We start from the raw sequence: 27553 nt of genomic DNA, 5'->3' as shown, positions 1-27553 counted from the left end.
CAATTATTTGCTTCTTAAACTCTCGATGAATCCCATAGACGTACTTTGTTCGGTGTAGAATGAAAGCCAATTGACTAGTATACCAAAAACTCCAAAAATAATGAAATTGGTTGAATCAAGCATTTTAATCTGTTCTATATTAAGTTGGCTCAATCTAACATGCATACACCAGAGTGGGCCCCTTAAGGATATAATATACCATGATGTTTATGTTGTTGGTTGTATTATATGGTTCTTACTCTAAGTAGCTCACACTTTAAGGGTGGGTAGTTCTTTTTTAGTGGCTGTGACATTTTTGGCGGCTTTCACTCTACTCCAAGTAGCCCTTCTTGAAATCAAATATCCTTCTCTCTCGTGAATCAAACATAATAAGATGCAAGGAAGGACCACCAGATATAAAGTCTCATTAGTATAATTGTATTGTGAATTTCACGATTACAATGATGTAGAACAAGATGCATGAACTTACCATGCTAACATAACCTGGGAATGCATTTTATTTTTTATTTTTTTTTGGTAGAAAACCTCGGAATGCAACTGTACAGGTGGAAGTGGGGACATACTTGAACCATTGAACCATTCATAGATATGATAAAAATTTAATAAAGAGAGTAAACCCAAGACCTCTAAAGGGCATGTGTTAGTTTTGCAAGCAAGAGGTTGGGTAATGCCTAATATTTTCCTTGGCTGATCTCCACCAATTTTTCGACTAATCAAAATCGAGTTATATTTTGATTCTTGATTTCTAAATATTTTGTGCAAATTACATATACATCCACAAATCTATCCTCAATTCTGCCACTTTGCAGATCCTCTTTATTATGACAATTTTTAGTCTTTCTCTTTTTGGGTTTTTCCAGGTCTCAGGCAAAAATCATATCTTCCTAAAATTGGAAGGCTTCAGCCTTGAGTTTCTTTTGAAGTAACTTTATGAATCTAAATAGGAAAAGAACCCAATTTATACGTTTGCGTTGTAGAAGACAAGACCCAATCCACGGAACCGGATGATTAAACAAATCACCCAAATAAACAAAATAAACCAAGAATCTTGTGCAATTGAAAAACAATCACAAAGCAAGTAAACAACAAACCACCACAAGAATGAGAAGGAAATGTAAACAACACACAAGAATTTTACGTGGTTCACTAACCCGAAATAATCGAGATTAGCTACATCCACGGGGAGGGATTTCACTATTTTAATCTTCAAAATAGTACAAGATTTGAGTGTGATACAATGTTACCTCAACCGGTCACATAACCTCTCAAACCTCCTTGAAAATACCCTTCCACCTTAAGCTCTCGAAGAAACCCTTCAATCCAAGCTCAAGCTTCAATGGAATTGCAATGGAGAAAATACAAGAGAGAAGAAAACCCTTTTCTTGCAAAACCACAAGAAGAAGAAAACTCCAAAAGTTCAATCCCGTTTTTGGACAAAAACCCCTTTAGAAGTCACTAGAAACTCACTTTTTCTCTCTCCATTTACCTCTCCCAATGCCATCTTAATGATACCAAACACCTACACATGTTTAACACTAAGTGGGACCCACCAAATTCAAATTTGAATTCAAACAAAAGATAAAGTGATTTTCATCACTAAACCCAACATGCTTATGTAAAATCCCTAGCTGGGAAACCTGAAACATGTCCACACGCAGTTACAATGAGGACTATAACAGTATAACCATCTCCTTTTTCTTCTCCTTCTCCATCAATGGTAAATACGGGAGGTTGAAGTTTTAAATTTACACTTTGTGGTTTGGCTTGGGTTAATCCGAGATTGGTTGGGTTTTTAACTGAGTTAATCGAATTTGGATTTCCTCTACCCATCTCTCAACTCCACCCAACTTTATGTTTTTACTATGATATGTGATCAATCTGACATTTTGATCTCTTTCGTGGTGGCATTAATATAGGAGATTGTTGTTCCATTGGCCTAAAATGAAGGTGTTGTCATTGTTGGCAACTTAAGTGGGCTTTGATATGGTACAGCAACACACAAAAAGGTTCCGAGAGAAATAATCCAATTCAAATAAAGAAAACTCAAGAATCCCATTTTTTAAGGTCTCTATCCAGTTTTGATCAACCTCTTCATTGGATGGTCATCCAGTGTTCGATTGAGCCGATTTTTGCAGGAGAGCTTCACGACTTCTTGATCTTCAAATCCAACGGTGGGATTGTTCATTGGATATCTCTGAGTTAGTCCGATTTGTACGTCAAAACACTCCTTGTTTAAGTCAGATAGGAACTCTAAATTTAATTAATCTATAAAAGGAGAGCAAACTTCAGCAGAAGAGGAAGGACGTTTTGAGGAGCTTGGGAAGAGCGTGGAGGTCGAACCAAAAGACGTTGGTTGGCTTTGGAGATCTGAAGCTTGGGAATAAGTTTTTCTTCATCTTCTTGAACTTCTCTCGTACACTTGCGTTGTACTTTTTCATAACATTGCGTTTTTGAACAATAAGAAGTTGCTGTTGAAGGAAGTCTTTTGTTTTGCTAAAGAAGAAAGAAAGTGAAAGAGAAGGAAGAAGAAACAGCAGAAGAAAAGAAGGGAACATGGTTGTATGGTTTTTTTAAAGAGAGAAAACTGAAAAAGATTGAAAAGAGAGAAAAAGAGTTGGAGAAAAAGAGAAACAAGTATTGTTACCATGCATCTTACACAAGTTGAGGTAACCCGTATTCACAAGTTATTGTCTATTATTTTCTAAGTTATGTTTAATGATGAAGAACCTAGATCATGAATGTAATTTGGGGAACTTGAATTATTGGTTTACATTGTGACCTAGCAAGTTGGAGCTTATCTAGGAGGTTGGGATTGGTGCCCTTGTCTGAATTGCATTTTAGACTATAGCAGGGATTGGTGTTCCTGGACTGTTGTAGCAATCAAAATATCTAGAAGTGTATTGAGTAATATACAAAACCCTAAGTAGGGTATTACTCCGTGGATGTAGGCAATTTGGCCGAACCACGTAAACTCTGGTGCATTGCGTTTTTTGTTTATTTTTCTTTGTTGCACATATTGGAGTGCCTTGATTGCAGAGTAGTGGTACATTGTCTGGTAGACCCAGCCACATAGTGGTGTGTGGTGGACGTGTCCTTGTGCGGTTGATAGCTACGAGAATGTTCTAATTAATCTTGTTTCGAGATTAAAGAAGCTTCACATTGAAGTGAATTTTTGAAAACACTGATTCACCCCCCCCCCTCTCAGTGACAATCTGGGAATAACAGAGGTAACTCAATAGGTGGTACTCATAATTTCCCTTAACAGAATCTCACATAATAGAATGCAAGGAAGAAAGGACCGCTAGATATATAGCCTCAATAATGTAATTGTATTGTGAATTTCAGGATTATTACAATGATATAACCAAGATCGCATGAACTCACCATGCCAAGGTCTTAGTTTTTGGCCTACTGAATATTCCACAACCATATGTGGAACAAACCATATCAAGAAAGAGAGGAAATTGCAACAAAAGGTACAACGTAACTGGAACACTAGCAAGGAAAGTGATGGGGATGGAAACCCAGTTATGTTGATTATTGAGGATCAGAAATAGAGTTGCACAGAAGGCCACCATCATTGTTACTATTGAGAAGAAGAGGGTCGAAAGACCGATGATCAATCGTTTCGGCAGCAGCTCAAGAAAATCTTCTTCTGCATAACGTGAAGTGTAGATGGACAGAAACATCAACACTGAAGTGGAAGATGAGAAGAGTGTTAAAGCATCTGATATTATGAAAAGATAGAATAACTTGTGTCTTAGTAAAATGGGAAAGCCTGAATCTTGATTAAATCCTCCTGGAGCAGTAAAAGCTGCTGCAAATGTGATAGTTGCAATTAGTGTCGCAACAACCATACATGAACCTGCAGTGTCCTTCATCCATTTCTCCCCTTCTTTCACTATTTTTGTGTGCTCTTCTGTAAACAGCTCTCGAGGTGTTAATCCCTTTGAGTTGGGAAATTCTCTAGCAAATGTGGGTACTATTTTCTCTACCTCCTGTGATGGATTAATCCAAAGATTAAAAACAGAGAAGAAGAAGAAGGAAAAAAGAAAAAAAAACTCAATGTTGTTGAAATGAATTCAATTACCTGAAACCATTGTAGCTCTCGTTGCATTTGCAAAGCAGCACCTGGCACCTTACCTTGTTCAGGAGGTGATTTCCCAGCTAGATGTAATATGTTGTTCTGTAAATTATTATCCATTGAAGGTGAAAGCCTTGTCAAGATTCCACTTATTCCACAGATGAGATTGAAGATTCTTTCTTGTCGATACTGAATTGCAACCGAAAATATGTCTTGATTTTGTTTATCCGGAATGAATAATAAGTTGGGATTTATCTTTATAAGCTCATTAACAATCTCAACAATCCCAAACTTTGTAGCAATGAAAAGGCTATCATAAACTCCAATTGCTTGAAGTTCTTGTTTATCCAGAGTTGAAATTTGGGAACAAATGCATTTCAGTACTTTAAGAGCTTGTACATGAATTTTCCTCTTACTGTGAATGCTTTTGATACCTGGGACTTCAAGATAGAACCATGAAAAAGAGAATTAAGACCTACAGAATTAAAGTCAGAAGCTAGAAAACAAATGAGATAGGATCCTCTTACTTAATATGTTGAGTGCACTCCAGAATGCTTCATTCAACCAGCGATTAGCTACAAAATAGATGGGAGGTGTTAAAGAAAACCCTGATAATATGATTGCATTAAAAAGATTTTATTCTGATTTGAGTCTATGTTGTATCATCTTATATGAACTTGTAAAGAAAGTTACAAACACCACTCTAGCTAAATAAAAATCTACATGAGAGAGAGACCTTCAATGCTAATGTGATCCTTGTTTGTGTCACCGATGTCAAGACTTGATATACCTCTTTCGCAGATTGGGGCACCTGTGACTCAAACATGGATTATGCATAAGATTCCAAACTCTTTCTCTTAAGATTGATCGAACTTATAGAATGAGGTGTCTTTTAATTGAAGATCATTTTCTCTGACTTCCAATTAGGAAAAATTTTGGTGACAAGATAAACTTTTTTTTTCTTTTTTCCCTATCATTAAAATTAGTTTTATTTGAGAATAGAAAAAGAGATGATACTAACACGAGTAGATTAATCGTTGCCAAGTACTGTATAGTCCTCCACTTGGAAATGCATTTGGCATCGATGCCAAGACTCGAATAGTCGTCCAACCACCATAATCATAAGCAATAGCTAACTTTGGGAAATGACGAAGAAGATCAAGAACAATATCTGTCGATGCATGGGATATACAAGATATAGTCAATATATCAATTAACATTGTGTAAAGCTTTCAAAATCTGGCCGACCCCATTTAGTTGGGATTAGATTTCTTGTTGTAAAGCTTTGGAAATCAACACTACTAATTTACTAAGTTTAAGCCTAATAATTCAAAATTGCTGAAGTAAAGAGAAAAAAAATTATTGAACATCTAAGACTCTGGAAAAAAAGAGATGCAAGAACATGTAAGATAGTCACATACCATACATCTCATAAGCAATTGCATTGTTAAGAAGTGTAGCACCACACTTGCCGTCTCCCTGAATCAATGTTTCCTTGATGGTCATTGCATAAAGGTAGCGTGTGGTGTCTCTATGTCCACTCCGGCAAGCCGTAGCAACTGGGATGAGCCCATACTTGACATCCGCGACTTCCAAGGAATATATATTGTTTCTCACCAGCAACTCTGCAATCTTGGTGAATCCACCGCGTGCGGCGACATTAAGGGCACTTATAGGACAAATCTTTGTAATTGTAGAGATGATATCTGGGGTCATCAAATCCACCAACTTCTCTACAAGGTTCAAATGCCCAGCTGAAACTGCAACATGAAGAACCGTTCCCCAGTCTGGTAATAAAATTGCAGTCATCAACGAGACATCGTCGTCTAGGAGATTCTTGGTTGTTTTCCAGTCACCCCAAAATGCCGCCTGATATAAAGCCCGGTACCTTGTATCTGGGATCACATCTTCAGCCATCTTTGCTGCAAAATTGGCAAGTTAAGAAGCCATTAAGGAAAGGATGATAGATAGCTCCACTACTACTACTACTACTACTGCAACAATTATTGCTTTTAGTACTACATATATGTATACCTTCCCCCATAGGGCTGTCTCTTCCTTGGGACATAAGGGCCAAATGATCCCAAGCATCTTTGGCTAAGTCTATCTTCTGAATGGAAGACAACATTTCCTCTTCACATGAAATCAAAATTGCATGAAAAGCCTTTGCATTTTTCACCCTCCAAATCTTTAACTCAGGTGAGGTAGGATCTATGGGTTTACTTTCAACTCCTTTCACAATGTCCCAAAGCCCTTCACCTAACAAATAGCTCTTCATATAAATCTTCCACTCTCCATAATTGTATTTTGTAAGAACTTCAGGAACGATCACATTTGAAGTACTAGACCTTGTGGATGAATTCATTGTTGCACTGTCACAGGAAAATAAGAGTAATGTTAGAAAACACAAAGAGAGATATATGTGGATTCTTCCCCCCGCTCTTCCCTTGTAGTTTGTCCAAAAGGCATCTACTAACTTTTGTGTTTCTTTACGTAGAGAAACTGATAATCACCACCCTCTTTTAACTGTCACTTACAACTCTAAGCCATAAATCCTTGAACATCTTCTCTCTCGTCCACGCCATACACTTTGTATTATCTCTTTTCATTATCATCCAGTGATTTTTCTTTTCAAAGATGCTAAAGTTGAAAGAGACTACATTACATTCATCCAATAATCTTTTTCCTACTTTCTGTTGTATGCGGTCGTGTCATTACTTGGTTCCATGGCGACTGTTATTTTTATTCGGGAAGGAGGGCGTGTTACAGAGAATATGTGAACTAAAAAAAAAAATTTGTTATGAAATTCCAAAACAAACGTCTTATATTGACAAACAGTGCTACCTAGTCATCAGGCTGACATGGCTTCTGTACTTAGACATTGAAACACGGAAGAACAACATAGACACATTACCAATATACAAAGAAAAAAGAAAAATTTTCCATCCAAAACAATGCTTGTATATGCATTCTCATTCATCAGTATGAGCTTATACGTTCACAGTGCTTTCTCTCCCTATACATAAACTTATAATATTTACTAAATAACTGTTAATAAACAAGAAAAACCCTCTTTCAATGAAACAATTTTTTTATCCTGACAAAGTAAAAGTGAGAAAAATTCGTTTATGACTTAACAAGGGTGGTGCCAAACACAACCTTGTTCTACAAGATATTGAAGAGATTTGAAGTCTGAGATATCAAAAATTGAACTAGATTTGAGTTTATAAATGCATAAAATAGCGTGCATTGTATCATTCTATCCAAAAGAATACAGCATTAATTATATCTTGCATTGGCTCTATAGTTTTCTATCATTTCTACCTGAGAAACAACGTATTAAAGAAAAACCATAGGATACTAGAAGAAGTAAATTTTTACATGGTTACGCACCTCGGCACCAACAGTATAGGTTTGATAGAAAGGGGTGAAGCTGAGAGACAAGTAGGCTACAGCGGCACCTTCAATCACAGCCAAGAAATGGTTGAAATGTGGTGACAAATGTGGATGGTGGATAGAGTGCACATTTGAATTTATCAACTTGAAAATATATAGAGAGACTGGTGAGAGATGAGGGCTACAAAGATGAAAAAATATCCCTAGTCTTCCTCCACAAGTTTTTAGAACAAATACCAACTGATGCTTTTTTTAAGTGCATGAGAAAATATTAATTTGAAAAATCTCAAACACTATGAATCAAGTGGCTTATTCTGATTACCCAAAAAAAGAAGAAAAAAAAAGTGGGTTAAGCTTAGTTTAAGCTTTTAAGATTATTTTGATCAATCTAGATTGGTATCGAATTGGTATCAAACCAAACCAATCCTGAGATTAGGAATTTGACAAGGGCAACAATGACTGGCTATCTATGAGGTCTCATCATTCAAACCTTCCTCTCTAACCATCTTACCAGAATGGTAACAAGTAATGATTCTTCAAATTTCAGTCATTTTTTAAAGGCAAATTCTGAGGTTGGAGCCTTTGTGTTTTGTCACTTCTTGAAAAATTCTGAGAATTAGATCCAGTCCCCAGAATTAAGTGGGTAAACCTTGACCTCTCTTTATGTCTCTACATGAACATTCTCATAAAGTGTGGTGCATATTGTCTCATACATGTTGGAAAGTTCAGAGTATAGGTTCCAAGTCAAGTGGGTTTTTTCATTTATTAGAGATCATCATCGTTAAGGCTTTGAATATCAAAACATTTTCTAGACGAAAAGAAAATGGGTTATTTTACTGTAACCTTCTTTGTGCTTTTTAGATGAAAACTGCTTTTTAGAAGAAAACTACTTCTTTTATCCTTCATTGTAGTTTTCTTTGTTCCTTTCAAAGTGTGACATGAAAGAATAATTGTTTCTTATTAAAAACTGTTATCCACCCCCAAGGAAAATATACTCTCTTGCACGCCACTGACTGCGGGCAATGCACATTGGATGGCTGGAACCATCCTTAGGGCTGTGTCTCTAGCCATCCAATGCGTGCTGCATTTGCTAGCATATTAGAGAGGATCTGAACTCCTTATCTATTTCATATTCTCTTAGGGAAAGCATGACATGACAAGAAAGAAACATTCAATTTAGTGGTCAAGGTAGGCATTTTTTGGACTAAAGTTTTATGTTGGCAGTTGAAGGCCAATAGAAATTTACTATCAAGAATCAATTTTGAAGATTTGGTTAGGTGGCAAATGCCTTCTATGCCAGCATCTCCTTTTGGTTATGTTTTTCAATTTTCACCCAAAGATTGCACCCTTTTCCTAATGAGTAGCACTGGTAAGATCCCAGTTACAAAGGTGTACTGTTCTTCTTGAAATAATGAAGAACAAATCCACTGTCTGGCAAACTTCTAAACATGGTTTTTGGCATCAATATCGACATGCCTACAGTAAAGCTCATCCATCCATTGGGTAGGACATGGTTCCAATTTACATTTCCATACCATAAGGCTAGGAAACAGTTCCCTATATAGATATTCTTATATTACTGCATCAGTGTTTTCCCCTTTGCCAAGAAAAGCAAAACTTCCTTATATAGATATCCTTATTATTACAGCATCAGTGTGCTTCCCCTCTGCCAAGAAAAGCAAAACAAATGGAATGTAAAAGAATGCTATTTTGAGATCAGAGCCCCCAAAAAAATGAAGGACAAATCAGAGACACTTGGCCTTTTCTTTTTCTTTTTTTTTTTTTCTTTTTTGGGGGTGGGGGGGGGGGGGGGAGCTGCCCGGTTTTGAGTTTGGCTCTAGAATGGGGATTCTGGGGTTGGGTAGAGAGCACCCCACTTTGCATGTGTAGTTCATCTTCTGGGACCTCTAAATACAACTGCCCTATTAATTTAGTAATACAATTAGAAGTGTAAACAAAAAGACAAATATGTGAAACAACATCAGACAATTGGCTGTAAGGAAGATAGGACTGATACAGTGCCTCAGTAATAGAACAAGGTGCACAAACTAGTTCGTAAATGCCTTTACATTTTTGGCCTTCCTAACATCCAGGGAGGGCAATATATGGAATGAACCATGTCACAAATATGGGAAACTGCAACAAAATGAACAATGTAACTGGTAGACCAGCAAGGGAAGCATGGGAATGAACAACCCAATCATAATGTCTGCCGAGGATAAGAAATACAGTTACACAAAAGTCAAACATCAATGTTGCCATACAGAAGAAGGGGGTTGACAGACCTATGACCAATCGCTTCAGCAACAACTCAAGAAATTCTTCTGCTGTGTAATGCAATGGGTAGATAGACAGAAACATCAAGAGTGAAGTGGAAGATGAGAGAGTGCCAAAGCATCTGATATAATAAAATGGATGAAAAACTTCTTTTAAGGAAACCGGGATAGCCTGAGTCTGGATGAAATCCTCTCGGAGCAGTAAAAGCTGCTGCAAATGTAAAACTAGCTATTAGTGCGGCAACAACCATACATGAGCCTCTGCAGTTTCTTTCATCCATTTCTCACAATCTTCTACTAATTTCTTGTTCTCTTCTGTAGACACCTCTCTAGGATTCAAGCCCTTCAAGTTGGGAAATCCTCTAACAAACAATGGCACTATTTTCTCCACCTCCTGTGATGGCTCAAAGGATTGAAACATAAAATTTGAGGTCAAAATCAACCTTAATCTAGTAAAGGAAGAATGGAGAATTTTACAAGTTCAGATTATCCATCCACATGGGTTGGGGTGGGAGCATTTTGATTTCAATGCAAGGACCACTTAACTTATCAACTGGCTTCAGTCTAAGCCAACATGTACATTAGCCTGATTGAAACTGACAGTGACCGACCAATTGACACCCTATGACTACTAGGCGTTGGACTAGGAATGGACAAGAAAATGTCTTGGTTGGTCAGATTTGACCAGCTACCTGTGACTTCCCCGTATATCAGAATAAAAAATGACTATTAATTTGGTCAAGTATCCAGGGGAAGATTACTCACAAAACCAAACCACCACCCAGTTCCATATCATTTTCATGCAGATCACATCCCAATTGACTGGGATAATCAGTCAATGGTCCTATTTGCTCTTAATCAATCTATGAGTTTCACGGTTCAATGCACCACCAAAGGTGGTGGATATTTGACAGCAACCATTGATGCAAAATGTGGTCAATTGTTTATAGCTCGCCAAGAGTAGGTCTGGAAACAATAAATTGTTTAGAAGTGTCATACCTGCCTCATAAGTTATCTTCTATATAAATACTTGGATAGGGGGAATTTCAAGCTCCTTGCAACCTATCAAGAATTTCAAGAAAGGACATTAAAGCAGGCTTTTCTGAAGGTGATAAATAAGGAAAATCAATGAAAATCATTATTTCAATGAACTAATAGGCCATTTCTGACAAGGGTGTTCATAAATGGCAAATGTAAGAGTGTTGGAAGATACCTTTAAAGCCATTTCTTCAGCAATATTGCATCGATACCTAGTGGATCCTTCCAAAGGGCAGCTTCCTCCTCTGGTGATAAAATTCGCATTGCAGAGTGTGGAGAGCTGCAATAGAACATCAGACATGAGCCCCCTCTCACCATCATCTGACTCCAAGTGACCAGCATCTTGCTGCTCTTCCTCAAGAGAACTTTCTGCAACTGATATAAGACACTGAAATATTGCTAACAACCTTTCCAGTGGGAAAGATCCTGGTCCTTTCATTAGCAACTCCTTCTCTTTGGTTTCTTTATGTTCCATTGCAGTTCCAGAACTCCTTCAAAGAAAAATCAAATTGCAGATGATATTGGTTAGGCTATAACCATATATATCATATATAAGACATTGAGTCATCCCTACACCCAGAAGAAAGAAGGTTTCTCAGACAAGAGATATGAGAAAGAATCCAAGGACAAGCACCACCAATTATGCAAGATTGGCCATTCCCCAGACATCGAACAGTCATTATTGTCTACCTATTGGATCCTTTCCACACTGCCCCTCTCTAAGAACCTTGTTCCCCAAAAATTTTTGGTGAGGCCAGTCCCCAAACAATGCAATGCTTTATTACACGTAAACTGTAAACTACATCCGGTGACACAATACTTACTTTCTCCTGCGCTTTCTACCATCCAAACCCCCTGTTGAATCAAATAGGGCAGCATCAAGGGTAGCAGGGTTTCTTGAAGCAAGAAAAGCAGAAATAAGTAGATACTTGGCTGAGGTAGACAAATGGAGATCTAAATCATCAGAAGCTTCTCCACTTCCAAACTTCATGATACTGCCTTTTTTCCGGGCTTTATCTTTGCTGGCTTCAACTCTAACAGAAGAAACTTTAAAATCCTCATTAAGAGCAGAAGCTAAGTGTGGTCGAAGATGACTGAACAGCCTTCTCTTCATTTCTTCATTTGGAACAATCCCCACATCACTTAAAGGTTCACAATATTTTTCAAACAATGGCTGAAGAGCAGTAGATAACTCATCGACCCGTTTTGTAATTCTACAGAAAGGCCTTAGAACCACACTGCTTTACACAAAACATAAACAGATAGACTAATTAAATCAAATAAAAGAAAAAAAGACCTTAGAACCACACTGCTTTACACAAAACATAAACAGATAGACTAATTAAATCAAATAAAAGAAACTCATGCACACAGAATAAAGGAAACAAATTTTGCTTACTCAAGAAAAGCAGCATAGAGCTTTTGATTCTTCTGGTTTCTTACAAAGATCTCAGAAAGATCCTCCTCTTTGAAATCTGGAAAATGGACAGGAATAGGCTCCACGTAGCCAGTAACTGAATGATAGGTGTCTAGTGATGCATTGCTGATGAAAATCAAACCCACATCAGGCAACTTCAGGATATCATGGAGCTTGAACAGCAATGAAATTACACCAGAATTCTTGTCCCACTCCCGAATAAGCTCCACGTTGTCAAATATCAAGTAAACCATCCTTCCACATCCTTGATCTACTGGCCCTTTCGAACTTGATTTTCTCACACAACCCTTACGATCATTTATGAAATCAGTCAAGGCTTCACGGAGACAATTAACAAAATCAGCAAGCCTTTCGCAGCGTTTCGCACTCGAATAACTATTTTCCATATTTCTCCTATGAAGCAATAACTGATTTAGTATGGATTCAAATAGGATACGTGGACTGTAGCAAGTACGACAGCTTGTATAAACAAATGGGCGCCTCAGATGTCTGAAAATCTGAACAATGATACTTGTTTTCCCAGTAGAAGCACCACCATAAAGAAAAAGAGGAAGCATGGGGCAGTTCAGAGGACCAATCAAGTGCAGAAGCTCTCGAATCTGAAGTTCTCTACCAGGAAAACAAGACAGCAGAGTATCCAAGTCTATGGGTTTTTCACCAATTACTGGATAACCGCTGCTTGATAGTGGGTGGGGATTGCTCTTTTTTGTGGTTCCAGTGGTACTATTTGAATGTGCAGCAGAAGAGGAGTATCTGGTTGTCCTTTTGGTAATTTGTGGGGTTTCTTTGTCACCCATCTCTTTGGAAAAAGTATTGGCCAATACAACCTTCTGGATAAAAAAAACTAAACATAAGCTCAAAGCAAACACAATGAAATACTCCAAAATCTGGAATCAGTAACATAAAAGAGAAATATGCAAGTAGGAAAAAATGTAATTACACCATTTAGTTAATCAACTTAAATTGTATGTCAGTACATGTTAGAATACATGCATCATGGATTGACAGGTCCATTTAAAATCAGACAGCACTTATGCTTACTTATGGGTTTTCTTTTGTACTATGTTGCTTGGTTTGATTGTATTCTTTGTAATTCTACATCTTAAAGAGGTTCTGTGATGTGTAGACCTAAAATTTCAGGTTTCGTTTGAGTGAAATTTTGAAACAAAACTCATGAAAAGTTTGTTTCCGGATCAGCTCTTGTGTTCACCATTTCGTTCCTGTTGCATCACCAGTTTACTTAGCTAGTCCCACTAAATACATGTGTGGAAACTTCTTTAGGCCTGTCCATGCAATGTTCAATGCCAAAGTTCACTAGAGGAATGTATGAATATATATATATGGTGGAGAGCTTCTGAGTAAAGACCATGAACGCAGAAACATCATTTAAGCATAAGGTGGACAAAGTACAGGATCAAATCAAACGAAAATGTGGGCTTTGTCTCCTTAAGACCGTGATCAAATTCTGGTTTCTTTGTCTCTTTAATTTGCTGTAACTAACCAAACATTGAAAAGCCCTCCCCTGGGTTCTCACCCGTTGATTTCATAGTGTGCGCTCATCTGAAATCATTCAAAATGACAACTTTCAAGGCTCAATTTCAGTGTCTTAAGTCTTAACAACCTGTTTGTCCTTTGAACATGTTAAGTGATGATAGGCAATTAAGGAGTGGGACATGGGTAAGTCCTGGTGAAAGGACATGGGTAAGTCCTGGTGAAAGGACAAGAGAAGAAAAGGATCCTCATCCAAACATGACCTTAAGAAATTTAGAGAAGTGACAATATCCACAACCTACCTTCATGTGCACCATAGTCTTAGATATCCTAATCTAAAGGAACCCACTATTACCTGAAGTTTAAGAGTTTTATGTAGTGTTCAAGTACAGATAAATATCAGTTGTAGTTGCCTAAAATATTCTAAATTAGGTTCCCACACTGTTGGACAATCTTTCTGTGGACCCCACTCACCACTTCATGTATCCTTATCGTATGTATCTATCTACTTGATTGCCCTAGGAAATGGAGGCTACCAACCTACAATAGCAACATCTGGGGCAGACCAGTTTGATGAAGAGGACAAGAAGGACAGGCACTCCAACATAATACTTCTGTCACTGAAAAAGTGTAAAGATTGTCAGCTTGGATAAACAGTGCTGATGCGTTTGGTTTACATTCTTTAATTCATGGAGTACCCAATAAATACCTTTGTTCAGTTGAATTCTTGAAGTACTACCCATAGAATAGTCTCCTAAAACAAGATGGGTTTCAGTGTGTAATTTGAACGAGAATTGGTCAAAGCTAGCTTAAGGAGATCTAATAGATGGAAGCATGGGTAATGCTGTGATGACCTTCCACATAAGTGTTTCAAACCGGTAAATAAATAAATAAAGAAAACAAAACAAAACAAAACAAAAGGAAACCGAGTTGATGAAAAATTATCATGGTCACGTAATCCTTCTAGTGTAGATACACAAAATGACAGATGATGCACTATGTGAAGGAAGTACCCATCAAGATGACTAATGTGGTTCATAAATTATACAACATCCACAAAATAGTTCAGTGAACTGGGAAACTTCTATTCAAGTGGTTCAGTTGCAACCAGTGAAACAGGTATGCCAACACACGTACACAAAGTTGATTTCTTAATTATTTTGCCTTCAGAAATATAGTGACATTCCCAATACAAGGATACATTTCTGATGATCAGAAAAAAAAAAATTAAGTAAACTTATATAACACCGATAATATAGGTTCTATTCCTCCCATTAAAACACCCAGGGGTTATGTTAGAGAGAAGTTAGTTGTAATCCTTTTGTTGGCTTCAAAATTGGAGACCTGATGTATGCAAATTCTGTCTAGCAGTAGTAAGGTCACCCAGAATCCTGTGGCTCCTTTGATTATGATTTATGCAGTTCACTATCATCTACAACTTACTGCTTTCATTTTTCGCTATTAAAGCTTTCAATTTTTCAGAGAAAATATTCAAAGTTTTCTTGAAACCCCATTTGAATGTTAACACCCACGAGGGGAAAAAATGATTAAGGCGTTTCTGTTCTCTTTCCTATTATAATCACTAGGGAATTCTTATTTCTTTTTCAATTGTTGAGAAGACCCTGATTTTTTTAAGCCCAGATCCTATTTTGATTTTCATTTATTCTGGTGGTTGAAATTGCTATTTCATGTGTAGTTTCTGCTCACATGAACTTCTCACTCAGCATCCCATAAATGTGATGTAGAACTTTTTTTGGATGAATAAAAAATTCATTACCAAAAGGAAAGAAGGGGAGGGGAGAGAATTACAAAGACAAAGGGCAAGGCCCAAACAAAGCTAACAACGATCTAAACAAAGCAAACAAGCCAAAGGCCCAAAGCATAGAGAGAAAAATTGGACATAATTGAGACTAGAAAGCCAAACAAATTATTTTTTCTTATTTTTTCTCTTGTGCTTCCTAGAGGTGTTGAACTCAAAGACAAAAGCGTCTTCGAGGTGATGTCGGCCTCTTGTGGAGTGATTGCTCCACCTACTTGCCCTAAGCTAAGGGGAGGCATTTGGTGTCGGAGGAACCCCGAGCCTGCCTACAATCCCAGACAACAGCCAGCAGCGAAGGAGGGTAGTGAGGCAAGGGGTGCAAGGAGGGGGAAGGGGGGAAGGGGAGGGGGAGCCCAAGATGGAAGAGGGAGCATAGGAAATGGGGAGAAAGAGGAGGAAAGCTGGGGGTGAAGTAGGAAAGGGAGAGGGAATTAGGCTCAGGGAGGGAGGGTTGAGAGAGAAACGAGGGGCTGGCCCAAAGGGAGGCCCACGTGAATTTGAAGACGGGCCAGGAGCGGAAATGGAAGTGGGGTGGGCGCTAGGAATGAAGGGGCGAGAGAAGGGAAGGGGAAGGCCCGATGGACCGAGCCAAAAAGGGCAGAATAGGAGGGGGGGCCAAGAGATGGGGGGAGAGAGAACAAGAAGCCCTCAAAAGGGGAGATCGAGACGAAGGGGCTCGGGTTGCAACGAGACAAGCTAAAGGGGATACCAAAATGGGGAAGGATTATGGGGAAGGGGCAAAGAGTAGGAAGCAGAAACTAAAAGAGAGGGGGCGGCAGGAGGATTAGAGAAGATAGAGGGAACTGCTAGGGCCAAGACCTTAACAACAGGGCCAAAAGTTGTTGAGTCAGTGGTGGTGCCAGCAATGTCATTAGAGGCAAGGGGTCAGTAGAGGCCGAGATCGCAAACTGATTCTTGCTAGCGGAGGAGGATGTTGGAACAGCTGGTCGAAGGGAGAAATGTCGGCGGTAGGTTCGCAAAGACCTAGAGGTGGCGACGGTAGCGTGAGGGATGACAGCTGCGGGAAAGGGGGCTACTAGAACAGCGGCAGTAGAAGAGGAAGCTAGAAGCATAGCAAACGGGGGAGGAGGGTCTAAAGTGGCTTGGAAGACACACAAAGGGGATACCTAAAAGCGCCACAGGCCAAATAGTGAGGAGGCAACCAGTCAAATTTCACCTCCTGCTTGAAGGAGTGCCCATTCTCCTCCATAAGAACAATTGAGGAAGGAAGTAGTGAACTAGAAGAGACTTCAACACATAGACGCGCAACTGAAAGACAGTCCTTCAACTTAGTTCTAGCGTCAAAGAAGAGACAGATCCCAAAGTGGATCCAACAATGCTCAATGCTTCTTCACACCAGTGGTGAAGGGATAACCTTAAAAAGAAACCCAGAGAGAGAGGGTACGGTGATTCTTATGGTTAGGTTGGAGCAGAAGGCACTTGCCAACCATATAAGGTCCTTCTTCCATCACCTTGCACGTCTTCTTCAACATAGAACTTAAAAAGGCAAAAACCTCAATCAATTAGAACATTTCCAAGGTTCCAGAAATCTTCCATTGCTTATTCGAGGAGGAGTAGACAATGTGGAAAGGGGGCGAGAGCCGAGGAAGTGTCCTACAAGACACATGCTCTAGCTGGAGACTTGCTCATCAAGCACCCCATCAGGGCAATAGGCAGTGATTTGGCCTTCAACCATAGAAGGCGGGAAAAGGCACACATAGAAGCCATGATTAGAAGACTAAGCAGAAGAGCAGAAAGAGAGGATGTTGAAAAATGATTAAAATTTATGTATATTATTTTCATATACATATATGTTTTATTTATTTCATTTTATCTTATAAATTTTGTGACGAGAACTTTAGTCCCACATCGGACAGTAAGGAGTTGGTTATTTGGTTTATATATAGTAAGGATCTATGTTATATATCTTTGGGATTAAGGATCGCACTCACGTAGTACAATGCGAACCGTGTGCAACGCAAACCAAGCATGAACCCTAGTATGACCCAACCATGGTTATATAGCTATATATTAATTAATATTAATATTTCTATATGACTTTGGGGCTTAGGGACTTAAGATTTGGTCATGGGTCATAGGCCTTGATCCGAAAAGCCCATTTTGTCATGGCCTCATGGGTATTTATTCGGAAAGCCAACTGCTAGGTAGAAATGTGGAGATGCCATTAGAAAGGTACCTTTAGCTGAATAGGTGTCTTCCTTTAGGAAAGTGAGCTGAATAGGTACCATCACAAAGAGAGGAGACCTTACCCTTTCACCCATAACCTCTGGGGGCTCTATATAAACCCATTTCCAAGCTCATTTTTGAATAAGAATTTCGTCCTCCTCTCTCCCTATTGTCTTTCTGTCAAGCAATGAATACAACTAGAAGTAACCTTTCTGGGGTACAACCTTAAAGGTTTGGGCTGACTGATCTTAGGGATGAAGACACATGGTACCCATGTTGCACTAATCCGGGGTGTCTAAATACCTTAAAGAGAGTACTTCTTGTACGTTTCAGCTCTGTCAAAGTTCGTGATTATAGCAGTCTTATGAGTGTTCATGCAGATTCCTCAACAAGTTCTCAATAGAGGAAGAGGATGGGGGGGGAGAATGGGTGGTTCGAGGGGGAGGAGGTGGAGAAGAAGGGGTCAATCATGGCATCGCTCCCTCTCATTGTGGCACCTTGCAAAGACTCATGTTGTTGGTAATGATTCTAGTTTCCATCAGTTGATGTAGAACTTAGCTCAGAAGAGAAAGAAAAACAAAGAACAAATTGATTGCAGTTACCTCATTAAAGCAATTGCATATATTCAACTACGAAAATATCATTTAAGCATAAAGCAACAAAGAACACAATCAAATAAAATGAGAATGATAGTTCAACAACACATTCTTAATCAAAATCACAATTATCTTAGTCCACGACTGTTGGGATTAGGGTTTAAGCACAAGGTTGCTTAAAGCATTACACCCTAGTATCTAGATTGGAATACCCAGACCGTTGCTTCCAACAGTATTTATAGACCAACACGAGGTTCTACGGTTAGTTGGACTCTCCCATAAATGCCTATTACACCATTGGATTGTAACTGATCCAATGGCCTATATTATAACATACATTGGGTATAACTCAAATACCTCAACCATATTTGAGTATGACTCAGATACCTCAACAATCTCCTCCTATGTTCTACATATGGCTCTAGCGTTAGTCCCAGAAATGTAATGTTTAAACTCAATACAGAATCATTCATAACTTTCCAAAAGAGAATAGTATTCAATAAAATCCAAAAAGAACACTTTGAATCAAAACATGAGTTTTAGAACAAATCTAAACCCAATCTATTTAGAAGTTCTTCTTGGGATTGAATTACTTATTCTCACAAAGAACAATACAATTGTTCCTTGCATCCTTGAACAATTAACTCATAAAGTGAATCATCCTTGTCGAGATCCATCCCGACAACTTTGAGTGATTTTACTTGTCAAGCAAATCTTTCCATCAAGCCAGAGGATTGGATTCGCTCCTCCATTTTCGCCATCCAAATTTACCGAAGTATGAATTTCATAATATATGAATTCAATCATTTGCATAAGTATCCAGTTCAATCAAAAGAACTTAGTACAACCCACATGATGACTGAAAATCATTTGCATTCTCATCAAGTTTCTATACAAGAACAAGATCTAAATGGTTTCTTTTACAAAGAACCATTCCATGTTTCTATTTGGAATGTTAGAGTTATCATGTCCAACATAGTTTGCATTCTCATCAAGTTTCTATACAAGAACAAGATCTAAATGATTTCTTTTACAAAGAACCATTCCATGTTTCTATTTGGAATGTTAGAGTTATCATGTCCAACATAGTTATTAGTTATATCATCAAATTTGGAATGATAAACCTTTCTGTGGAAGACATATCATCAGATGTGGAATGATATAAAGATAACAATAACATCATTGAAACATATCAACAATTTTCATATTCCTTGTTTGGAATAATAAAGTAATCAAGCTTCATACAAAGGTTGATATATCATCAATGTGGAATGATTTCACAAACCTCTATACTCCACAATCCTGCCAAATTATCTGAAATATGTAAATTGTCATGAATGCTAACTATGACTAGATGAAATTCGAACAATTCAAAATAACATAGAGTTGGATTAAGACATATCTATCTATATGGTCTTTAATCCCATCTCCCCCACAATTTTAAATATTTGATTTGTATTTCAATCCATTTGTAAGGGCATCTACTATGTTCTATCTTGAACACACATCAACTAAAGTGATCACTTCTTATTCTATTAGATAATTCAACACAACCTGCATTAGCCTAATTTGTCTCCTCTTACCATTAAAGAGTGAGGTATTAGCTATCATTGTTGTTGCTTGATTATCACAAAAACAAACTTTAAGTTAATCATAGGAATATCCAGGATCAGATCTTTTATCCACTCTCTACCTTATCTCCTCCTAAGGCTAGAGAATATAATTCTGATTCCATGAAAAATAGAACTCAAAACAATACAAGTTCATCTCTTGGATTTCCTTTCAACAACAACTTCACTTAGTGTAAAAATAATCACTAGTTGATTTGTTGTTCTTATTTCTGAGCAATAAGATGCATAAGAATTATCCTTCCAAAATTTGAGGATGTCTAATTTAGAGAAGAGCATAGTTTAAAGCATAGTTGTCACGCGCCTTGCGTCCTAGTTTCTAGGCCCAGGCAATGGTAGCCTCAGCCATTCATAGCCGCCTCGAATGCATCTCGAGTCGTCGCCTCAACGCTCGGACACCGTATTGCGGCGATCGCCTTTTGGGTTTTAAATCGTAATTTTTGATTCCAAATCAAAGGTGAAATTTATTTGAACGTGATTTGATCGGAGATCTTGGGTAGTTGTTATATGTGTTTATTTTCTATTATCATTTGTAACATTAAATTAATTTATTTATTTTTTAAAAAAAAAGGAAAAACGAGATTATTGAAATCGATCGAAACTCAACGTCTCAAGACTCTCAACCCTAACCTCTCGCTCTCTGCTACTCTCCCTCTGCAACTCTCTTCATCTCCGACTCCGACAGCGACCACTGGCAACACCAATGACACCAACAACTAGCGTCATCACCGGCGACAACCGCGTCACCGGCGACCTTTGAAGGATTTGGACTCTTGGACTCGTGCAACTCTGTTTCTTCTTCTTTCTTCCAACTCCACCGTATCTCGGCCTTCTTCTTTCTTCTGCAACTCCTCCAGTGTTGCGGGCTTGCACTCGCTCACTCGTCTCCATCTCGAAACGGTAAGTCGCCAATACTTTTTTTTCTTACTTCGGTCACTCTACTCTTACTCTCTTCTTTCCCCCCCCCCTCATAGGCTCATACAAAGGCCACTGTAGTTGCAACGATCAAATTGCAGCGGCGTCGGTCACCATCTCAGGCGACGGCATGTCGCCGGATTTTTATTTTTTTTCCTACGATTGTAAGATTGTTACAACTTGCTTTTTCTTCTTTTTTTGGTTTGGTTGTTGCATATTGCTTGGTGTATAACTGATTGATCGTATTATCACCGTATGATGCTTCTTTTTTCCCGCGATTTGCTCCCAAGCATGAATTTTTCGAAGCTTGGTTGATGCACCATGTGCAAACCATTTGTTTTCAGCATCAAACAGTTGAGAATTTAAGATTGATGCTTTGTTTCCATCAACTTTGCTTCGATCAAGAAACCTTCTTCTTTACGGCTCCTGGTTCACCCTTGCATGATTGCTTCGCTTTACCGAAACCCAAAACAAAAACACAAATTAACTTCCGATTAATTCATACCAACATTTCTAAACATTTATAATTTGATGATCACAATAGAAACTAACCTCTCAACGGCTCCCTGGTTCACTCAATATCCTGTTCTGTTTCTGAATTTCGATTTGCTTGTGATGGATCCTCTATTAACAACTGCATCGGCTGATCAGCTTCATCACCATGTCGGTATTTTTTAGTCATCATCTTCATCTTATATTTTCTACTTTTTCGGAATAGAAGCTTGGTATCATTATCAATTTCATTATTGTTTTAATTTTGGCTAATTATATGTGTATCATGTTTATTTGTTGTAGATTTTACTAGTTATTTAAAATGACCTCAAGGCCCTCAAGTGATAATCAAGCGGCTGCTCCTAGTCAACCTATTCCTAGTGGGGGTGAAGCCTATGATCCCTCGAAAGACCCAAAGAGAAAGGCCAAGTCAAATGACCCGGGGTGGAAATATGGGTATTGGCCGATGTTGCCGACAGGAATACAATCAGATGTAGTTTGTGCAACAAAAACTTTAAAGGAGGAATTAAAAGATTGAAGCAACATCTAGTGAGTGGATATGGGGATGTTGTGAAGTGCACCAAGACCACTGCAGCAATTGCCCAAGAGATGAATGCTGTTGGTGAAAAATAAAGAGGGCTGTTTTCTGATTTGGATAATGAGGAGTATGATGACATTCAATTGGAGAAGAACATCCTATTCCCCCTTTAGGCCCTCTAGTGGAGGAACTACATTACCTAGTGTGGGGTCCGAGGTTGAGGTGTGCTCCAGATACCAAGCTCGGGACTGCATCAAAGAGACCGAAAGTGCCCTTAATAAAACACCAAAGGGGTCCCTGGATATGCATGTTACACACTCAAGAACTTGTTGAAGGAGGGCTAAAGGTCTACTCAAACAACCACCTTGAATAGATGAGATCTCCTCGAAAGAGCAGTGGATACCACATTCTGATTGGATGTATCATGTGGCATTCCATTCATGCTTAGCTAAAGCTTTGAGGTGTGGTTGAGTCTATTGCCTATGGTTCCGGTATAGCCCCGTTCCATTAAGTCGGTGCCTTTGTTAAGAGTGCAAAAGAAGAACAATGGAGATAAGGAAAAGTATGAGTATTGGAGGAAGTATGGATGCACCTCTGTCCGATGGGTGGCCCAGGGTAGGCATCTCATCAATTTTCTTGTCAATTGTCCGAGAACATTCTTCCTTGGTTCGTGGATGCATCAGCCGTGCAAGATGCAAACATGCTCTTTTAGTTATTGGATAGCAGTTAGATTGGGGAAGACCATGTACTTCAGTGGTGACCGATAATGCCTCAAATTACAAAGCAGGGCTTATTAATGGAGAAGAGGACTAGATTATATTGGACTCCTTGTGCGCCCATTGTCTTGATTTGATGCTGAGGACATTATTTGAAACAATATAAGTGATAATTCGGGGAAGAGAATTACCACTTTCATTTATAGCACACAGATTGCTAGGCCTAACATGGCAGATCTTTAGCTCTTCGTTTCCACTTCATTCTTGCATTGCAAGCTTGTTAAACATAAGGATGATTTAAGGCACTTATTCATTTCAGAGTGGACAAATTCCAATTTGTCCAAGACAGCAGGAAGCAGTGCTAACAACTTTTCTACCTTTTGGCTGGTGTGGAGGATTGTATTAAACATCACAACCTCTTATGATCGTTTGAGGTTGTGATGCTAATGAAAGACCCCATTGCCCAGTGTTTGTAGCCATGCAAGAGGCCAAGAAAAAATAGGATAATTTTGGAGGCAAAACACTGGAAGAAAGTCATACAAATCATTGATAGCGATGGGAGTGCCATGGAGAGACCTCATATGTGCAACCTATTTCTTAATCTGAAGTTCTACAACTTGATGTGTAAATGATTATGAGTTGATCACTTCATCCCGTGCACATCAATAAGATAAGATATTGTCCCGGTAAATGACCACAAGGAGCTAGGTCCTTTCTCCATGCTTGCTATCCGCACTTGTCCTCGTGTTTTTACTTGTATATTTTATTTTTAGTTATACTTATTTGGTTTGTAACTCACTTATTATGTTAATCTTTTTTTTTTTATACTATAGTTCTGTGGGATACACTGGAGGATTGTTTTTGAGCTTACATTGCACAGATACTGCCTTTGTTGTTCTTCCTCCGTTGTGACATTGGAGCACATTTGGTTTGTGTATTAGTGATTCAGTATTTAAAACACTTTTAAATTTAAATTTGAGAATGACTTAGGATTCTTTTCAATTGCTTATGAATTCGATTCACACCAGAGGAATAGGCTACATAGGTTGAATATCAGCTTTTGTTCGCGCCCGTCTTCGAGGTTCGTGCGTTAAATATTAAATTATAAACCACTACTCCTGATGAGCTTGCGCGTGGATGGTTAATCCGATGAGTTAGTCCATCCCGAGGGTGATCTTACTGAGCCCTTGTCCTCATCTTCATCACTGAGGGCCAATGCCAGGAGATGTCAACCGTGGATCAACATCGTGGAGTTATATATGCTACTCACGTCCGGTCTTTGGAGGGGTGGTTGAGGAGAGGACTGACTCGTCTGGAGCATGGAAGAAGAGGAAATTTGCTTGATAAAACATTCAATATTTTGGTTTGGGTCTCCTCTTTGAGCACAAGTTCAGAAGATCTCCCACTTGCTACCATTTAATTGATGATGATTATACTAGTTGACTTATACTTTTCTATTGAATTTTGGATGTGATTTTTATTGGAAATTTTGGATATGGTGTGTTGGTATATTTGGGATTTGGATTTTAGATTTTAGATATAGTGGCTTTTGCTTAAATATTTAAAATATTTATTTAGATATAATATGCTTTGTTTCATTTTCTTCTTTTACTTGTGAGGATATTTGGCTACAGCTCAACAATGTATGGGTGGAGTTGTGGTGATGGTGAGGTGGGCCTGGTTGTGTGTCTAGTGTTGGTGACATTTTGAGGTATGTTGTCTATTTGTCTAGTGTTTATTTGTTTTGCTCATGCATCATGTGTTTACTATTTAGTTACATTTTATCGTATCTGATTCTTGTTAATGATAGTATGATACTTGAAATTTATTTGGACCTACTATGTGTGGTTTGTAGTTGTTGGATGACTGAGGTGGCTATGCTAACATTAGTTTTTTATTATATATAAGATATGTTTATAATGAATTAGTGTATGGTGTACACTAACGCCTCCCCCTCGGCGCCTCGGGCGCCTCTCGCTCTCGCCCCCTGCTCCGCCTCGCCGCCTCGTCCCGTGCCTTGGTTTAAAGTACTCTTAAGGTATCTCATTAGCCTTGTAAAGGCAAACCAATGTTTTCTACTAGAATTACTATTGAATCAACTCAGCATGCCTTACTATATAGGCTATATCCGACTTAATGCAACTTATTGCATATAAGAGACTAATAATCAATTTAGAATGATATAACTAATTCACAGCTTTACTATCATTCGGTACAAGTTTTTGTTATAATCATATGATATCTCTACTAGTTTGCATCCACTGTATCCCCATCTAGAAAATAGTTTTTCAATATAACTAGATTGCCTAAGGGTAATTCATTGCCTAGAAAAACTTACTTTAAAATCAAGAATGGAGTCTACAACACCAAGATCCATCATGTCAAATTCTTTAGCTAAGGTTTTTTTAATGTCACTCACTACAGAATGATCAGAACCAAGAATAAGCATGTTGTCTAAATATAAGCAAATAATTATGACCTTATTCGACACAGACTTATAGTAAAGGCATTTATCAGAGTTACTTGTTTGAAACCCAAAGCTCTTTACTTATTTTTGTCAAATTTTTTTGTGCCATAATTTAGGTGCATATTTAAGATCATAAAAAGATTAGTTATTTTGTAGTCTTTATGTTAAAAACCTTTTATGACATACCCTTCAAGTTTGTTCATGTAGATTTTATAATTAATATACTCTTTGTCCATATCATTCATTCTATCAGAATCCACAAAATTTAAAACCGATATGAATCACTTGATATGAAACAAAAACTTAGAGACATTTCCTTTTTTTTTACAAGACCAAGAATCAATGATACAAAAATCATGAGATTGAATCAAAAACACATTAGTGTTCTATAAAACAAATTTAGACTCTTTCATCCAAATTTTGTTCTCTCTTTCTTTTATTAATTTTAGACCTAAAGAAGGTCTTTAACTTGGTCAAGTTAATTGGACGCATATCTCCATTCAGGTGTTCTCTTTCTTTCCCTCCCTTTTTTTTTTTTTTCAAAAAAATTCTTGACAAAAGAGAGTAAATAGCAGTTTCTTTCTGGATTTCAATAGTGATAAAGCCATCACTTTGTTCACTTTAATCGAATCCTTTCTTTTTGTATACTAACAATAGAAACGTACAATAAATAGCAACCCAGACAAGATGGGTGTCGTATTTCAAATTTCATGGCTCAAGGGTTCAATTTGAGGTTTTTCAATCAAATGTTATCCAACTAATATACCATGCATATAAACCATAAGAAGGGGCTTTGATCAGCTAACAATTCCAACCACTTAAGAGATATCATATTCTAGATATCATAACAAAATTTCTTTATATAAAAAATATAAAAGAAATCAAAGAGAAAAGAGAGAGGGACAAATCCCATCTCATCATATTTCTCCTCTACAAGAAAACTCTTTTAGATCCGATTAAATCAAACAAAGGAGGAATAATCAACAACCATTTAATGCACTTTGGTTTTCCTTTTTCTTCCTTCCATGTTTAATTTATCAAAGTTCCATTATCAATTTTGTCATGATGTGACAAAATTGATTCACTGTTTTGTTAAAACTCAATACTTTAAAACAAAAAGCAGTAATCATGGCACTGTACCTCTGGGCATTATTCAAAAAAGAAGAAGCCTTTCTGGTAATAGTAATATAATAAGAAAACTCACCCTGGTGGTCACTTGTCCAGTTCCGTCCAAGGACTTCCTCTGCTCTGTAACCAGTAGCTAGCTGGAACCCACTATTAACATATATAACCGGATGGTCAGGCTCGAAAGCATCCGTAATCACGGATCCACCGTTACAGCAATGCTACGAACTTCAAGAACCCTAACTTGAAATTCTTAGTAAATCCTATTCTCACCTCTAGCAGTAACAGGAAGACCACCTTTTGAAGGACAAAGTCCAGATTCGGTGCCTCAATCGTGCGCCTTCAGTACACCACATACTGCCGTGGTTGAAGGACGCCCCATGCTCGAAATCAGAGGACTCTTGGCGGCAGGTGCTAAGAGAGATATCCAATGCTTTGTAGATCGAGAGTTAGGGGTTCCCGGATGTGAGCAGCCAGCGATTGACCACCACTTAAAGAAGGCACGAACGCGAAATCCTGAGAGATCGAGGGAAACAGACAAGAGGAAGAGCAAGCGAGCAAGCAAGACAGAGAGAGCGAGACCGTGTGAGACAGACAGAGTGGACAGAGTTTTTGGAAATTCGTGTTCTGAGAAAGAAAATGGCGCGTTAATTTGAGATTAAAAGGAATGGAGACGTACGCGCGGTTTTTTTTTTCTTTTCTTTTCTTTTCTTTTTTCTTTTTTTAATGAATGAAGGGATCTTCTTGAGTTCTTTCCTTATTTTTTTAGTTTTCATTATTATTTTTTGGTAAATAAGTATTACAATTTACAACCCTCAGGGAAAAAAAATTCAAATTATAAGTTAGGGGTGTCTTAAAAAACCCTGCTGGTTGGTGTCAATTAAGGGTGTAAATGGATAACTGAAATCTGTATTTAAATTCGCATGTGCATCCATTTAGGGGTATCAGAATCTGTCCCATTACTAATAGGATGCCAATATCATATGCCCCTTTTTAACCGATTATTATCCATCCAATAAAATTATCCAATTAAGTTACTTATTTGGATTTATTTTTCTTATTTTTATATGTTATTTACTTGAGATATGTTAATATTTTTTTCGATTTTATACTAAAGTGACTACCAAAGTTGCTAAATTCTTAAATTTTCAAATGTAACCCTCACAAATAAAGTGGCAATGATGTCACTAAGTAGATAAAAACTTGTATTCAATTCATATTCATTTCTATTTAAAATAATCTATTCAATAAAATAACTATCCGATTATCATCCAAATCCGATTGAATCCGATTAAATCCATCCGAGTATAATAGGATGCGGATATGATATTACTACTATCGAATCCG

At 37.9% G+C, this 27553-nt stretch overlaps 2 protein-coding genes across 4 annotated transcripts; both read right to left on the bottom strand.

Moving 5' to 3' along the window:
• Positions 1–3355: 3355 nt before the first annotated feature.
• Positions 3356–7590, bottom strand: LOC149029953 (uncharacterized). Its single transcript, XM_089144111.1, has 8 exons — positions 7478–7590; positions 6119–6456; positions 5506–6006; positions 5106–5255; positions 4821–4895; positions 4612–4659; positions 4091–4524; positions 3356–3998 (listed from the first exon to the last, which is right to left on the bottom strand). The coding sequence occupies exons 2-8, from the start codon at positions 6447–6449 to the stop codon at positions 3381–3383; spliced, it is 2157 nt and encodes a 718-aa protein (XP_089000237.1). The 5' UTR covers positions 6450–6456; positions 7478–7590; the 3' UTR covers positions 3356–3380.
• A 1718-nt stretch (positions 7591–9308) lies between these two features.
• ORC5 (origin recognition complex protein 5) lies at positions 9309–27041 on the bottom strand. Of its 3 annotated transcripts, none has more exons than XM_089142280.1 (7): positions 26480–27041; positions 26286–26356; positions 12194–13062; positions 11619–12032; positions 10970–11285; positions 10756–10818; positions 9309–10150 (listed from the first exon to the last, which is right to left on the bottom strand). In XM_089142280.1, exons 3-6 carry the CDS (start codon positions 13027–13029, stop codon positions 10768–10770), a joined length of 1617 nt encoding a protein of 538 aa, XP_088998406.1. In that variant the 5' UTR covers positions 13030–13062; positions 26286–26356; positions 26480–27041; the 3' UTR covers positions 9309–10150; positions 10756–10767. The 3 variants fall into 3 exon arrangements, with proteins under 3 accessions (XP_088998406.1, XP_088998408.1, XP_088998407.1); XM_089142282.1 differs by having other exon boundaries at positions 12194–13059; XM_089142281.1 differs by having other exon boundaries at positions 26286–27041.
• Between the last annotated feature and the right edge of the window lie 512 nt (positions 27042–27553).

The sequence above is a fragment of the Hakea prostrata genome, chromosome 1 (assembly GCF_041222555.1).
Source record: "Hakea prostrata isolate BN-2017 chromosome 1, UWA_Hpros_2, whole genome shotgun sequence".
NCBI lineage: Eukaryota > Viridiplantae > Streptophyta > Magnoliopsida > Proteales > Proteaceae > Hakea > Hakea prostrata.
The sequence above is the reverse complement of the archived record's forward strand: the minus strand, read 5'-3'. Positions and strand labels throughout refer to the sequence as shown.

Excerpts from the sequence above, each read along its gene's own strand:
- ORC5 (XM_089142281.1), bottom strand. The coding sequence starts at position 13,029 with ATGGGTGACAAAGAAACCCCACAAATTACCAAAAGGACAACCAGATAC. Across the intron at positions 11,286-11,618 it reads GGTAGAAAGCGCAGGAGAAA|GAGTTCTGGAACTGCAATGG; the intron begins GTAAGTATTGTG and ends TTTTCTTTGAAG. Across the intron at positions 10,819-10,969 it reads CTGAAGAAATGGCTTTAAAG|GTTGCAAGGAGCTTGAAATT; the intron begins GTATCTTCCAAC and ends AATTCTTGATAG.
- LOC149029953 (XM_089144111.1), bottom strand. The coding sequence starts at position 6,449 with ATGAATTCATCCACAAGGTCTAGTACTTCAAATGTGATCGTTCCTGAA. Across the intron at positions 5,256-5,505 it reads AATTGCTTATGAGATGTATG|ATATTGTTCTTGATCTTCTT; the intron begins GTATGTGACTAT and ends ATGCATCGACAG. Across the intron at positions 4,660-4,820 it reads GGATCACATTAGCATTGAAG|CTAATCGCTGGTTGAATGAA; the intron begins GTCTCTCTCTCA and ends TCTATTTTGTAG.